The sequence below is a fragment of the Parambassis ranga genome, chromosome 15 (genome assembly GCF_900634625.1).
Source record: "Parambassis ranga chromosome 15, fParRan2.1, whole genome shotgun sequence".
In the NCBI taxonomy this organism is placed as follows: Eukaryota; Metazoa; Chordata; class Actinopteri; family Ambassidae; genus Parambassis; species Parambassis ranga.
Window position 1 is genome coordinate 848,329 of NC_041035.1, and position 15,916 is coordinate 864,244.

A 15,916-nucleotide genomic window follows, 5' to 3' on the forward strand; every position below is an offset into this window, starting at 1 on the left:
GCTTTTCAGAAGCCTACAGGTGAGGCCACAGATGGTCCATCAAAAGTTCTTATCTGTGCCCATTCAAACCTCATCACCTTTAATCAGCACACGTATGATTAACAGCAAAAATCAGGACTGCTCCTTGACGCCTGAAAGCGAAGTTATGAGACGTCTGTGACTGCGTAGATGACTGATGTGTTGTTTAATGTTTTTGTACATTGACTGATTAGTGTCGACAGAGCCCTACAGAGACAGTGTTTCAGCATATAGCTGTAGTTCTCACATGGAGACAGCATGAAGAGACAATGAAATTATTGTCATTTTCATTTAAGAGCAGTAGGAATTGTCTTGTTAAACCTTTAGAATATGTATCAATAACAGTAACAGAAGAGTAAATAGTAGAAATTGCACTTTTAATGTAATGTACAAAAGAACAGTACACAGCAACCCTTCATCTCAAACATTAGGATGTAACTCAATGGAGAAGGCCTTGAACTCTTAACGGAGGACTGCATTAAGCTGTTACAGTAAACAGCAGACCTAGTGGTGATTTTAGGCAGAAGATGTGTGCATAAACAATTGAATTCCCATATTAATGTTTTTCTTGGAACAGAAATAAAGTGCAGAAGGAGTTTACTGAGAAGTCCTACACCCTAACCGGACCACTTTAAAGCAAACATGTTCTGGTTATTCAGATGTCTGTTGTCCAGACGTGGCATGTTCCTGCTCTTTTAGCTGTCGGAAAATAAACCTCAGATTTATTGTCAGATATAACAAGAAAAAGAAAAAAAAGTTTGAGTAGAAAGGAAAACAAAAAATTGCACTTCGGTAAAACAAACAGTTAAGTATACATTCAGTTGTACAAATTTTGAGTGCTCACTATTTAGTACGCAGTGACTGGAATCATCCGGAGTGGTAGACATGTTTTCTTAGAAGAAAAAAACTTAATTAAATGACACTACAGTCACGTTTAGGAAGCTGTTAGCTTAGCATTAAGACTGGAAGCAGGTGACTGACTCTGGATACAATCAGACAAGCTCTTTTTTACCCAGGTAACTGTGTTTACAAGATCTTGAACTATTCCTTTAACTAACACTTTGCCACATGACCATAATTAGTCATTGTACATTAGTGATCTTGCTCTGCTCTAGATGTTGGACAAGATTAAATAGATTTATTGTGCTAGACTGTGATGACCTTAACCCCTTTATTTGTTAAGATAGTGTTAAAAATAAAAGATGCACACTGTCCTTACATAGGGTTGAATTATTTGGCCTTCCTGGAGCGAAGGTGCCGCTTAATGATCTGATGGTCGCTCTCCTTCTCCTCTGGCTTTCTGCTGATGATCTAAGACAAGAAAGGTCCAAGTGTTAACATATAGCACCGTTTGTTTGTCTTTACAAGTCAATCAGAGGAATATAACTGATACCTGTGTGGTATAATATATACGCAGCACATGATGATGCACTGACAGTAATCTGTAATAAATAGTATCTGCTGTAGGGCTGAGCTGAGGGAGGTCAAGTACTGATAAAGGGTGAAGCAGCCATCTTTCAGTTTCTGAGGCCTTCTTCATTAAGCAGGTTCAAAACACTGAGTTTAAGCCTGAACTCTTAATGGTTTACCCTGAGGTGAAAAACTCTGAGTTACAGGTTTTCATAGAGCATATACCACAATTCACGATGGCAACAGACGTCGAGGGAAAAAAAGCCATCATACAATATGATAAGTTGATCATATCTTCATTCAAAAGGTATCGAGGCTGCAGTGGGAGAGTATCAAAGAACAGTATGTGACGACACCATTTAAAAACTTCTTTGTCATGTAGGTGCAAGTTACCATGCAGCGGACTCCGGGTATAATTTACCTTGCTTTCTATCCTGTTACCCCCCCCCCCCCTTATTGATCGATCTTAATTTCAGTACTGTGCATCACGATTAGATGCGTCGCAGATACATATTTCTCAATACAAACTCCTGTCCCCTCCAGTGCAGAGGGGACAGGAGGGCTGAGTATTGAAGGATTCTTGTTAGTCTGTGAGACTTACTGGGTGAGACGGCATATCTATAGGAGAGGAGATTTCAGGCCTGTAGCGTTTACTTTTGTTCCTTTTGGCTCTCTGGCTGAGGGATGGTGAGGAAGAGGAGGCTGCGCTGTCAACTTCACCCCGACCACTTACAAGACTCATCATCTTCTTGGCTGCAGAGACAGAAGCAATTTTAGAGGAAAGGGGAAGATACGAGACACATTTTTAATTTGTAACTGACTGCTTAATTTTATGTTGTGCTACTTGAAGTTGTTCAGAGTGCCCTCTGAATCAGGTTTCTTCTGAATAAATGGTTTCAACATATTTGAAGGATTAGTGTTCATTACCACAAATTCTTCAAAACATGCTTGTATCATTAGTGTCGACTGTCACTGAGACATTCAGGGTGAGAAAATGCTTAAGAGTGAGGTGTTGAAGGAACTAAAATAATTAGAAAAGACAAGTGAAGGTGAGAGATGGAAGATGGGAGCGACAGGAGGAAGAGAAATGAGGGATCAGATAGCAGCAGACAACAGTGCTGCAGTGCCCTGGGGCCACAATTAATTGACCAATAGAAACCGTGGGTCCCTGAGGATACAACGCAGAGACGACTGGTTTATTCCAAGATGTCTGCCGTTTTCACTTTCTCCTCTGAGCCATCATTAGTGTCCCAAGCCTGCTGCCCTTGCCTGCTTTCTTTGTCAAATGTGTGTTCACTCAAACGACTCCGCCAGGAATGCAGAGGTCTGTCCTTGTGTGTCCTGTGCTGTATTTACACACACAGGCTTTTGAGTGTGAAAATCCCACCTGGGCCATGAATGAATATGAGGCAGCAAAAGTGTACAATACAATCTACTAATCTCCTACTGAATGCTGTGGTTTACAGCTTAGATTTAACCTTGTAGTTTCCCTTCAGGAAGAAAGGGAACGCTGACCTTTAAAGCAGCACCCATCACCTCCAGGTTCCTCCCTCCACGGCTCCAAGAACCTTGGACCCTTGTAGGCAAAACAACTCTCACGGCTTAGGGCTGTCTTGTCTGTGTGACTTTGACAGGTACAAGTGTAACTGTGGAGGGCACCAAGAAGTCTAAGGTATAAAAAGAAATTGAGAGCCAGAGCCAGAAATTTCCTCGGTGAAAACAAGGTGCCAAGCTTCTGTGCTCAACAGGGCTGATATCAGGGCTCGACATTAACGGGTGTTCGCTTGCCTGAGGCCAGGACACGCTGTGGTCTGGGCAAGTGGAATGTGTTATGCAATTGCCTGGCTAGGCAAGTACAAAATAAAGAAATGCAAGAATAAACATAGGAAGGAAGGATACATCTGTTCATCTAACCGTAATCTGTGTCTGAAACACAACACATACATGTTCCTGCATCTTCCCTCTACCTTCTAATCAAAATCATTCTTCAATGCAAATTTCTCAAGCTTCTAATCGATTTGGAGTTAAACTACAGCTGGGTCATACATAACTGAATGTTGATGGTAACACCTGCACACAGCTGCTAATTATTATTATTAATGTGTTGCCTTAATCCAGGTGATCATTCCGGTGCTTATTGCCTGCACCAGTCTCTGCTCATCTTTGTTTTAATTACCATTATTTATTAACTGATGATATAAACTGTAACACAATAGTTTCAGCTTGACAACACCAACAACCATCATGTTTGTTCTCTGTAATGTAAGTTTGTTCCTCTCTCTCTCCTTCATCCTCTCTGTCCTGTCTCCCTCTTCTTCTCCTCTCTCTCCTTCATCCTCTCTGTCCTGTCTCCCTCTTCTTCTCCTCTCTCTCTCTCCTTCATCCTCTCTGTCCTGTCTCCCTCTTCTTCTCCTCTCTCTCTCCTTCATCCTCTCTGTCCTGTCTCCCTCTTCTTCATCCTCTCTCTCCTCCATCCTCTCTGTCCTGTCTCCCTCTTCTTCTCCTCTCTCTCTCTCCTTCATCCTCTCTGTCCTGTCTCCCTCTTCTTCTCCTCTCTCTCTCTCCTTCATCCTCTCTGTCCTGTCTCCCTCTTCTCCTCTCTCTCTCCTTCATCCTCTGTCCTGTCTCCCTCTTCTTCTCCTCTCTCTCCTCCATCCTCTCTGTCCTGTCTCCCTCTTCTTCTGTCCATCCTGCATGATGGTGATATTTGGATATTTCGTGCCGGTGAAGCATTGAGACAAGGGAGTAAAGAGAGGATGACGCGCACAGCTTGCATGCATGTGTACATGCATATGAAGAGATCAGAGGCAATCAGACATTTTGCTAGAACTTGTAGTACTGGCAATGCCATTATGCTGCTTTGGTTTGTGTGCTTACATGTTTCTTTGTCTACATTTATATAATATGTGTGTGTCAATGTCCTGTCAATGTCAAGTCCTGAATATCGTTCTACCAATATCTTTGTTAGATAACTTCTGTGCCCTAATAACGTTATAATAGTACTTTATTATAGTAAAAAGGGCTATTTTAAAACATTTAAAACACACTCATACTCAACATTTGAGCAACTGTTGACCATTCAATGCAACATTCATTTTAAATGGAGATATTGCTAATTATTCAACATTGAGGGGAATGTATGCCAAAGGTAAATTCCATTTGGAAGAAAACTGTATGTTAAAAGAATCAGATGATATGTAATTAGAATGAATTTCTCGGAATTGCAATCAATTCAATTCAACATCCTGTAGGGCGGATTCAATTCAAATTCATTCATTGAATTGCATCAAATTCTGAAATTCTGAATTTTGCACAACCCTGATAAGAAGCTCATAAGAAGCCGATCAAAATTAAATATATCCTATACCTGGAAGTTGCACAGTGATACACTGACCTTTAGTGCCGAGCAGCGTGGGGGAGCTCTGCAGGAAGTCTCCAATTTTCTGCAGCGTTCCTTCCTTCTTGCTGAGGATGCTGCTCTGGGAGTTATAGCGACCCGCTGGAGAGGAGCTCTAATCACAAAACAGTGGATTGTTTAGTTATTATTTCGTACGCAGTTTTAGGATGTGAAAAATTCACAGTGTTGTACATGTCTGCACATATATGTGCGTGTGTGTATTTCTGCTCGTCACCTCCTCTTTGTGCGCGGTCAGCCTCGTCATCATTTTAGTTCTTGTGTTCCGTCTGTTCTCTGCCTCCACTTCTTCCTGTCAACACACACAAGCACACATAGTATAAAGGATGATGAATCAAGGGTTAGAACATTGAGGGTGTACTGAGTCATGTGTACCAGATTAGTGAGAGGCCAACAGTGAGGTTAGAAAGATCCGTGGAGCTAAAAACAACCACATCATCTTTCATAATGACAGGACAGTTCAGACGAGGTGAGGCTGGTCATTACCACTGCAAACATCAGGACATCATCATCAAACTACCAGGAGATACTTGTGTGACGGCCTGGATGGGCGGTCAAGTCCACTTTTACCAGCCTTAAAAATCTGTAAGGCTCCAATTACTGTTATTTTCCAATAATGCAAGGCAGCTGCAAGGCGTGATCAGCTCAAAGTGCTACCCGTCATCTTAGTGTCTCAAAAACATCCAATTAATCTCTCACATTCTGATAACAGTGAGCACCTTTGCCAACCATGTGTGAAAAAGCTTCCATTAAGGCACACAAAAGCTTATTTTTATTTTTCTACATTTTTCAGATGTGGCAATAATAACAGACAATTCTGCAGTTAGAATCATCTGACATTTTACTCCTTGGTCTGCTGATGTGAAATTATGATGATTGAGGTGAGGTTTGAATAACATTTGTGCCCCGAAAGTTCTAGTTCTCCTCATGAGCCGGGTCCTGTTCAAGGTTTCTTCCTGTTAAAAGGGAGTTTTTCTTGCCACTGTTGCTCTTAAGGAGGTTCAGGGTCTGGGTCTCTGTGAAGTGCCTAGAGACAATCTAAGAGTGTTAATAAGACAACCATAAAACTCAGGCCTGAAAATGCACCCCATAGAATTGACAATTTAAGGCACAATTGTTTTCATTTCAAAAACATTTGCCATAAACACAGCATTGATTTAATAAATGTGTGTGTCCACATATATCCACAAAAATGCTTATGACAGGCGCTGCAACACTACCAAAAAAAAAACACAACACGAAAAAAAAATACATGGCACATGCGCACAAAAGTTGTGCCGTCATAGTTGTTGTTGTCATCAGAGTAAACGCATGTAGGTTAGGATAAAGGGGGCGCTGTGGCATCGTCCTTTCAGAAAAGTTATGTTTGGGGTGGAAACATGCAAACATGGAGACTGTTTTGAAATCTATCCAGGGCTCTAGACTAACTTATTGCACTGGTGCGCCTTTTTTTCTTAGGTGCACCGCATCACACTTCCATATATTTTTGTACGCATCAGTACATTTTGTACATACATATCATCTTAAAATGAATTTGGACCTTGTATAATGAACACAGTTAAATAAAAAGTATTTTAAATACCGATAAAGTACTGATAGTACTCATTCAAATTATGGACAAACTAGCCAACAAGTCTGCCTGTCAGAAATCCATAATGAAGATTTAAAGTTCATACAGCACTCTTCAGTTCTCTGTTTGCTTTCTCTCTGTATTTTCTGGCTGTCGCTCCTCACTTATCTATCTGCCAATGTGAATTAAAAAATTATTAAAATTACATACACTATTATTTATTTAATATTTGTGATTGAGATATATATTTTGTTTTCTTCAACACGTTTCTATTGCAGCTACAGTATCTCTTCTCTCATCTTCCTCACCTCTCTTCCTCAGTGCCTCACTCTTCTCTCTTTCTAAAGCTGAGCTCCAGCTGACAGACTTTTCATTCTGTCTGTTACAGTTTCAGCTGTATGCAGATATCATACTGACAGACAATGCTCCACTATAGCAGGATAATAACAATACTGTTTAAATGGGCGTTTGTCATGTAACCATGTTCTATAACTCCTTAAAACCAGCTGACTGCTGTCAGTCAGAGTGACTCAGCCTTCATGGATGAACCTCACAGGTCAGATAACACTGTCCTCAGACCTGTTGTTCAGTCTGTTATGATGCTACGAGCACGTCACGCCCCCTCCCTGAACATGACCGGCTCGTTATCATCACTCATTCAGGTCAACAGCAAATTAGCAAAACCCGCATAGTAGCAACAAATCCTGCTCCTCCGCTGTATGTTCACTTAAACTGCGGTTTCTGCTGTTCAGCAGCGAAACGTCTTTAATACCTGTCTGCCTGTGTGTGTGTGCGCGCAATGCGCGGTGCTGTGAGAGGGCCGTATGAGTTTTGCACACACGTTTTAAAAAGTCCGGGCCGAAACGAACTTTGTTCGTGTTCTCGTCACCACGGTAACATGAACAGATCTCTCTGTTCTTGTGGAGTACGGAGCAAGCTTTATCACACAGCATGAGCTCTGCGCAGCATATGTCCGCGTTCTTCTTCTTCTGGATTTCCTGCGGTCTCGGCTGACCGCAGCAGACACGTTTTCAAAGATACACACACGGGAGTCCCACCCTTCTGTCTCTGATTGGTTCAGACCACGATATGAGCCTGATGTGTGTCTGTTGTTGGACCACAGGGAGACTTTTAACAGTCGCGGAGAACCCTCTTACAGCTGGTCCTACCGGTGCGACCTCTGATATTTTTTGGTTGCACCATTGAGAAATTAGGTCGCATGTGCGCCCAAAATGGTCGCACTCTAGAGCCCTGCTATCCACTCTGAGACTTGGTTCAAAAATTAGCATAAGCGGGTTCCTAAAATGTCGGATCTGGGTGGATAAACGGCCATATGATAAAACACTTACACCTTAGCTGATCTCCATGTAAACAAGGGCCGAATCAGTCTTAGCCAAACAAATCCCTGTATGTGCTCGGGCACTTGAAGCATTTCTGACTCATGAGGAGCCTTCTGGGGATGAGTTTGACCTGAGAGGGAGGCTTACCAGTCAGGCTGAGGAGTGGGCGTGGTGGATCAGATAAACATGCACTGCTTTGAACAGCAGGGTAAAAAAGGTCACAACATGTGGAGTCATCCATGAATCAGTGGATGTTAAAAAAAGCTAGAGAATAAATTAAAAATGTGAAGAAAGTACACGGTGGAGCTGAAGACACTGAAAACAGGGCTGGAGGGGGGGGATGTAGACTCTTACTGAAATCACACTCACTCCCTACTCCCTATACAGGGGGATGTAAAGCCCTACACGGTAAAATCATCAGGAAACCACTTTGAATCCAGACACCCCCTCTATTATTTAATTTAATTTAATTAATAGTTAATTATGTTATTGCTGTATAAAGGGCCAATCTCTGCCAGCTAAACAAGCTACATCCCTAAAGCCAAAACCCAAGCGTGTTGGACTAGTGCTAAGGAAACAAGGTGCACAATAAAAACCAGGACCACAGACCATAACTGATGGTAGATGACCAGCAAAGTGCCTCAGGACCCTATAAACTACAGAAGCCAAGCAAATTTTAAGATGAATCATTTTGAATCATCTTGAAATATTTCTTATGATTGACCTATAAACATGCTTCCTGTCTGACAAGGCACTTAAACACTTCTGTTGGAACAGAAAAAGATTTAAAGAGTACTTTCAGTTGAGCAAAATAACAGAGGTATGATGAGCACTGCAGCAGCATTTGATAAATGACTTTATAATACGCAGCACTTCAGCTGAAACAAAACCAACAACATAAAAGCTAAAAAACTCAAATAAAGATTTTTCTAGGACACTCCTCCAAAAAAGCCACAGCATCGTCAATAAATCATTACGAACTCATCTGCTGAGCAGACAGACATGGCTGGGTGGGAAGAGAAGAGAGAGGCAGGAATGAAATGGAAGCTTAAAGAACACAGAAATGGGAACAAAAGAGAAGAGGACAGTGATCAGAGTAGGAGGAGAAGCACTTCATTAGCTCGTATGTGTTCATAATGTGCTAGTTTACATGCTCCTGCCGGCCAACGCTCCATTATCTCGGAGAGAAATCGAACATGCAGCAGCCTGATGGAATCGGCTGGCGTATCACTGCCGGGTCACTGCCTTCAGATGTCAAAACCATCAGATAAGAAGCCACTTTAGCATGCAACACCCAGCCTGGGTGTCACGCGATGAAATATGAGCACTCCCTTTAAGAGGTAGCAATTACATGTAAATTACTCCATTGATTTAGACAGTATAATTACTTTGAAAAAGAATAAGAATGTCAGGAGCACTGGAAGCATCTACTTTGCATAAACATTGTTTTGGAACAGGGTGTCTGGAAGACGAGCAGCAGAATTTGAGAAGCAATTATCAAAGAGGATCACCACGTAATAATCCATAACAACTGAGTAAAAAGATCATGTAAACAGAAGCTTCCTTCAATAATCTGTAATCTGACAAGCTTTCAAAGCAACAGCAACAGCAGACATATATAATTCAGGGCACAGCCTAAAAAGGATCATAAAAAATGATTCATGGTGTAAGTCCGAACCCACCTGTCACTCAAACCATCAGTAGTCTTAATATAATTAAGACGAGTAACAGAAAGGGAATGTGTCAATGGAAGACTGCTCTCTGTACCTGGCTGTTAACATGTCTGTTTCTGTGGCCATTTTAACACGGGAGTCTACAGGGGGTCTACAGGGACATGGCCTCTAAAGACAGTGGGGCAATATTTGACACTTCTGTGGGCCTTCATTTTTCAGCCCTGGCAGCCACTGAAATACACCACACTGAATCGGAGAACTAAAAGAAGTAGTGCTTTAAACCCCTTTAATATTCAGTCTAGTGTTATTTTATGAAGTTGTTATTGGTTTGCCCATGACACTGACCTGCAGCTCACTCTCAGCTCTGACCTCCCTTTAGGAAGGCCTAGCAAAATGGATTCACATGTTGACACGGTCAGCATGGTACGAATCTGCTCCCCCTACATTTTCACACACTAACAATCACTTGATGGCAGAAAAATGACAGCACCATGATTAAATGTTATTCATGGGGCAATGAGCTTTACCGGAATAATGCACGGAAGAGTGCTGCTAATTGAGTTGTATGGCTGAGAGATATCATTTTGTAACACGGCAATCCAACCAAATGACTACAAGAGCACCACTGATACTAATCTTAGCATTGCTTCTGTAGAACTTTCTGTGTGTGTGCACCTGTCTTGCTTAATCATAAAGTACGGTGCAAAAAATACTTAAGGGGCTTTGTGCAATCTTATTGTGTTCTGGCAACATTTATGTGTTGTAAGTCCCACAGGATCTTACCGCCACCAAGCTCAGGCACAGGGTTAACTCACAGCAGCATCAGAGGCCATGTGTTTATGAGAGAGAATCCTGGAGGGAACATGTGGCCTTGAAACATTCTCTGAAGAGGGCATCTTCAGCCATTAGTCAGACTTTACTCTGTGCATGGAAATGAGGGAGTCTATGGAACGCTCCAACATGCGACCCATGCAGACATCTGTATTGGTGTGAAGCCTGGTTAGCTGTTACTCATTTAGCATCTGCTGCTGTCCAGGAGCAAATGAAGAAAACATGCTGTCTCTTTAGAGTGAAACATATTCACTCACATATCATGCAATAGTTTATATGACAATTATGCAAAAATCTAAATGATTTCCAAACTTTCAAGCACCACTGAACGTTATGGAGGCAAGCACAGCAAAGTGGTAAAAAACAGACTGGATGGTGGATACAACGCCTCGGCAAATGATGAAACATCTTTGTGTTGAGTAAGCAGTTATAGCTACGCTAATGTGGTAAATGAAGATGAAAAATGTGATGATGCATGTTTATCTGGATGAAAACATGATATTTAGCAAAGGAAAAAATACCTTATGTGTTCTCCGTTTACTCCTCCTGAAAATGTGAGACTTGGGAGAAGAAACAGCTTGGGTTAATAACAAGGCTTTATTCAGAGCATAATCTCTTATTCTATGAGAACAATAGGCAGTAGATTACAGTGCTAACATGCAAAATTGCTAACTGCACAGCGGCACTGAAGTGGGGGAGGCACATTTGCACATGAGTGACAGTCTAAGATTTCCCTCTAAGTGGTGTATTAATGAAGATTATAATTATAATGGGTGATCTTCTCCACACTTGGTAAGTAAGGCAATAAATATATATCCTTTGTGTTTAAGCACTGACATGATGGGATGTTTTATGTCATTAAAGGTTTACACAGTTCATCCTCCTGATAGAATTTGATATCAACTGCCACTATGCAGTCTCTCCACTGGACCCAAAGCTGCAACCAATGGTCCTTCTCTTGTGTTTGAAGCTGTACATTCCTTAAAAGTATACTTTTACACTAATGGGGCAAAAAAAAAACTCCTGCGGCCTCAAAAAACTACAGAGCTCAAGTTCAACAACATTTCAATGGTGTAACAGTTATTCTATAATAATATTGTCCCCATGGGTGGGCACTATGTAAGGAAACCCAATACATCAACTCAAATGCTACCACTAGCTACGGTTTTAAAAGTATGCAGACATTAAAGTTTTCCTAAAAACAAAAACAAACAATACAACTAGAAAAGCATTTCCTGAAGAAAACTCAAGTTTGATTGCTGCAGCTGAAGCTTTGCTTTGAACGCTGATGTGAAGGATTGCTCTGAACTGAATCAGAGCAGTTCAGAGCTTTGTATGCCTCTGTGTGTCAGCCTGTCACCATGGTAACAGAGGAGACCTCAAACACCACTCCTACTTTGAGAGCCTGGCCCGCGGAAACGATTCAGAATTAGAAAATTCTGAATACAAGTTTGATAGAGCAGCATCTAATGAGGAGAGGAGATACATTTGGCAGGTGACATGGAAATTGCTTAATACTTAAAAAAATTATCATTTCTTGAAAAAAACTTGAAGTTGACTCAGAATGTCCTCTGTGAGATGAACATTTTGATAGTTGAATGGCTGAAATCGGTCAATGTATGCTGAAGATACGCTGCGCCAAAAAACGTACGGAAGAAGAAGAGAGGGTGAAGAACAAGAGTTTGATTGTTGCCTAGCAGCGGCAATCAAATCTGCACGACCTCAACTAGATTTATAATTTTACATACTCAGCTGCAATCCAAATATATAATATTATATAATAATAATATATAAAACCTAAACCTCCATTCAGAAACCAAATGCATCACAAGCTTCTCTTTCCACCACTTTGCTAAGTGTGTTTGTTAATTTATTCACAAGATGTCATAAGAATCCATCACTAGCAAAACGTTGAGACTATATTCTGTTATGGTAACACTGCTGCCCCAGCTGCATCTGGATGAGTCTATAGCAGGGCTAAGCTTTGTGGCAACAAACAGCTTTCTGGAAACTAAGATTTCTTTTTTTCTATGACCACCTATCAACAACCTCAGATGCAACAGCTGAATCAAAGGATCAGAACCGGAAACTGTTTAAAGCTGTATTTCTGCTTAATCACTTTTTGTACTTGTTGAAGAGCTAAAGAGCAAAACTAAGGAGAAGAACGAGTTGTTCTCAGCTGATTGACCTTTAAAAAAAAAAGCAAATTTGCAATCCTGGCTTGAAGCTCTGAGGAGCACGCAGTCTTTTCACTCACTGATTCTCACTCTTTCCCTGACCTCTCTGTGGCTCTATTTAGTGTTGTCCCATTAATCAGTGGCCAACCTGCTCTGTGCCTGTGCTCCCGCTGACTCTCAGCTGGATCAAGGATAGGCCAAGCTGCTGCTGGCGGACAAACCGCGGAGAGACAGCTTGAAGGGCTGATGCAGTACAGGTCAATTACATAATATCTGAAACACACTGCTTGTCTGTCACCCCCAATGCACTGGCTGTACGTTGTTGAAATCAATACACATACAATAAGAAGTGTAGCATGTCTGAAACAAAGAACAGAGAGGAATCCTTAAATTATCTCGTGGCAACGCTGGCTGTTAATAGCTTCCATAAATCATGCTTGACATTTCATACCATCAACACTTGTTTAGATCAGGCATCGTTTGCTTTTGAGCATATTGATGATCGTGAAGTTGTCCACTTTTCCGTGGCATCGGCTTTATTTCTTCCATTGCTTTTTAGTTTCTCTATTCACATGCAATCTTTCAACCCAAAACTTTATTCCCCCACTTTAATCTTGCCATCCAATGTGGCTCCACTTGTCCTCTCCATCCCCGCTATGCCTGCTACCTTTATTTTTTCAATTTGCCTGCTTTCTGCTCTTTTCATCCCATCCTCCGCGCCACAGTTGTACTCTGCTGTCTTGTTTCATTTTACTTTCTTCCTCCCTGGCATCCGCTCCACACTAACCCTCAGATAGTCTCACTCAATTTATTCTTTCCGTGCAATCTCCACCTCCCTCTGCATTTTCTTCTCTCAGTTTATATTCTGTGTTTATTTTCCATACACTATATCATCTCCCCTGTTCTGTTGAGGGTACACAACATTACCTCAGACCTGCTTTGGTATAAAAGCTGACACTGCCACTTTCTAACCCCCTCTACCTTTTGTTTATGAGTTCAGATGGGGCTGACACGGCTTCTCAAGTGGAAATTGGGTCAAGGCGCCTGTATTAACATTAATTCTGATCAGAGAACAAAGTCTACATCAAGACAATCCACCCCATGACAAATCCACGTATTTTCTGGTTCCTGAATCCTAGCAATTTTTACACTTTCATTCTCATTATGCAAAACTACAGTATCTTTAGACCCACTGACAATGTGTCTGTCATCTATTTTTATTGTCTTCAGTATTTGTACATAAATGCTGACTAAGATCCCTAAACTCTCAGAATATAAAGTGTTTGATGTGCTGTAAAACGTAGCACAATGAGCTTTCCCTGACACCTTCCTCCATGCTTTTCTGCTCCAGTCAGCATTCATTAGTGGAATTACTTCCAGATTTCATTGCATAGCTTTCCCCTCCGTATGAATACTCCCACTGCTGCTAGTAAGCAGAATACAAGACTGACTTCAAAGAACAAGACTGTCAAAGAACATGACTTACAGTGGAGGAGGGACTGCTTCAATGTACTGAAATGCAAAACCAATTACAACTCCAAACCTGTGCACAGAAACTCATGACCTCTAAAGAACAGCCAGGTATTTACATGGGAAAAGAACAAATACTGGGTAACTATAATAACTACATTTTAGTTCTGCCTTAGAGGAAAACTCATCAACACACAAATGACCTGAACAAGGTACCTTCATGGCTCAGCACTGACTCAGCGCCTTCTCATTACAGTTACTGAGATTATGTGAGGATAAGGACAATCTGTATTCACAAGATGCAATAAGGCTGATATTTAGCATGGCACAATACTTGAGTACATTTAAAATCACATTGAAAATCCATTTGGATGCAGCAATGCTGATTTCTCAAACCTAAACTTGGACGTTTTACATTTTGGGTTAAGATTTGAATGATTAATGAATCCTATATGAGGCGGTAACGTGCATGAGCTTCTTTTAACTACCTATACTATGTTCTTTACATCTACTGTTGTATCATTTTTAATGGGACCAAAATAAACCTTTTAAACGTCACAGTATAGGGTGCTACCGATGTTACTTAGTGGTGGGCGTACACCGATTACAACTATAACTTGCCCAAGGGCCACATTATCGCTTTTAAACTGATTTTAAAAATAATAATAAAAATATATTCAGTGCGTTATTAGTAGGACACACTTTCCAATTAGAAACTAAATTAGAAACATCTTTGAGAATAAAATAGAATTTGGGATGGTATCAAACGTTGATGTCATTAGGCTGCTCTAAAATAAGCTTCTGAGACACTCAAAACTATGATGTTTGGAATAACAATGACAGAAAAGAGCAAACAAAAGCAAAGGGACCAGATGTTTAGCCATGGCCGCTGTGTAGTTAACTGCAGTTAATTCAATTGTGTCTGTGTGAATGCTCAACTGTCTGAAGTTAGATTCTGATCACTCCATATTAAAATAAAGTAATATAAAGGAGAAATATTTTCATTATTGAGTCTAATGGCAAAATGGAGCAATATCTCCCAGCATCCTGGCCACCAAGGATGAAGCCTGAGTAAGCCTAAGTGGACAGTATGCTTTCTACATTTTGGAGACACGATGGATTAACAAAAAATATAACTTTTGAGATACAAAGTGAGGATTTCTGGAATGGCCATATGACACACAAAAAAGATATCATTTAATATGTGTGTACACATCCCTTAAACATGGACCACTGCACGTAGGTTGTTAAGCCTTTCATTCTGTTTTTGTACGTGATATATTACAGGCTTTCTTCAGTGTACATCCATGCATGTGAAAATTATCATATTAAGGTCCACATGCGTCACATGCCTTTGGGAAGTAACAGAGGAATTAGCCTACTTCCCTAGCTCCGGTTGAAACAAACAAATTAACATAAGTGCAGCTCCTCGGCTGCATGTCATCAACTTCCAGTGAGACGGTGACCTAAAAGCAACCCCTACCCAGGCTCACCCAGGACCGCCGTTACACTTACACTGTGCTAGTCTCACAGTCTGGTCTTTTTCTAAGAAGCCCCTTTAATCTGCCTTTGGATTGGTTTCCAAGACGATGTGTGACTTGCAGTTGGCTTCACAGAACATCCGTAGTATTGCCCAGTTCACAGGACGAGGACTGTGTGATCCATTTCCAAATGCCACAGATGGGACTGTGTTGTTAACCTTGTTGCTTACTTGTCACACATTGACTAAACACTATAAAAACTGCATCTGTGCCTCTGGCATTTATGCTCTTTGTGAGACATGTGTGGACAACAGATAACAGAATAACGGAAACAAAAAACAGTCAAATAGATTTTTTGTTCTTTATGTGCTCATAATGCACTGTTCATGAATGTGGTGCTACTCTTCTACAACAGCGCTCTCTGTGTAAAGCAGTTTGCAGGCTTGTATTCACAGTGGATCTGTTCTATCATAACGGGCTCCTTATATATCTCTTAGCTGCATCACAATGACAACAGCGCATGTGATGACA

General features: G+C 41.0%; 1 protein-coding gene across 3 annotated transcripts in view; it reads right to left on the reverse strand.

Moving 5' to 3' along the window:
• Positions 1-476: 476 nt before the first annotated feature.
• kif20ba (kinesin family member 20Ba) overlaps positions 477-15,916 on the reverse strand; it is a 29,952-nt gene continuing 14,512 nt past the window's right edge. For 2 of the 3 annotated variants that reach the window (XM_028424190.1, XM_028424188.1), the window contains 5 exons: positions 10,779-10,817; positions 5,061-5,135; positions 4,823-4,940; positions 2,030-2,181; positions 477-1,329 (listed from right to left, as the gene is read on the reverse strand). In XM_028424190.1, coding sequence (XP_028279991.1) covers positions 1,249-1,329; positions 2,030-2,181; positions 4,823-4,940; positions 5,061-5,135; positions 10,779-10,817 — 465 coding nt within the window. In that variant the 3' untranslated portion in view covers positions 477-1,248. The remainder of the gene's footprint in view (positions 1,330-2,029; positions 2,182-4,822; positions 4,941-5,060; positions 5,136-10,778; positions 10,818-15,916) is intronic. The other variant, XM_028424189.1, reaches the window with a different exon arrangement.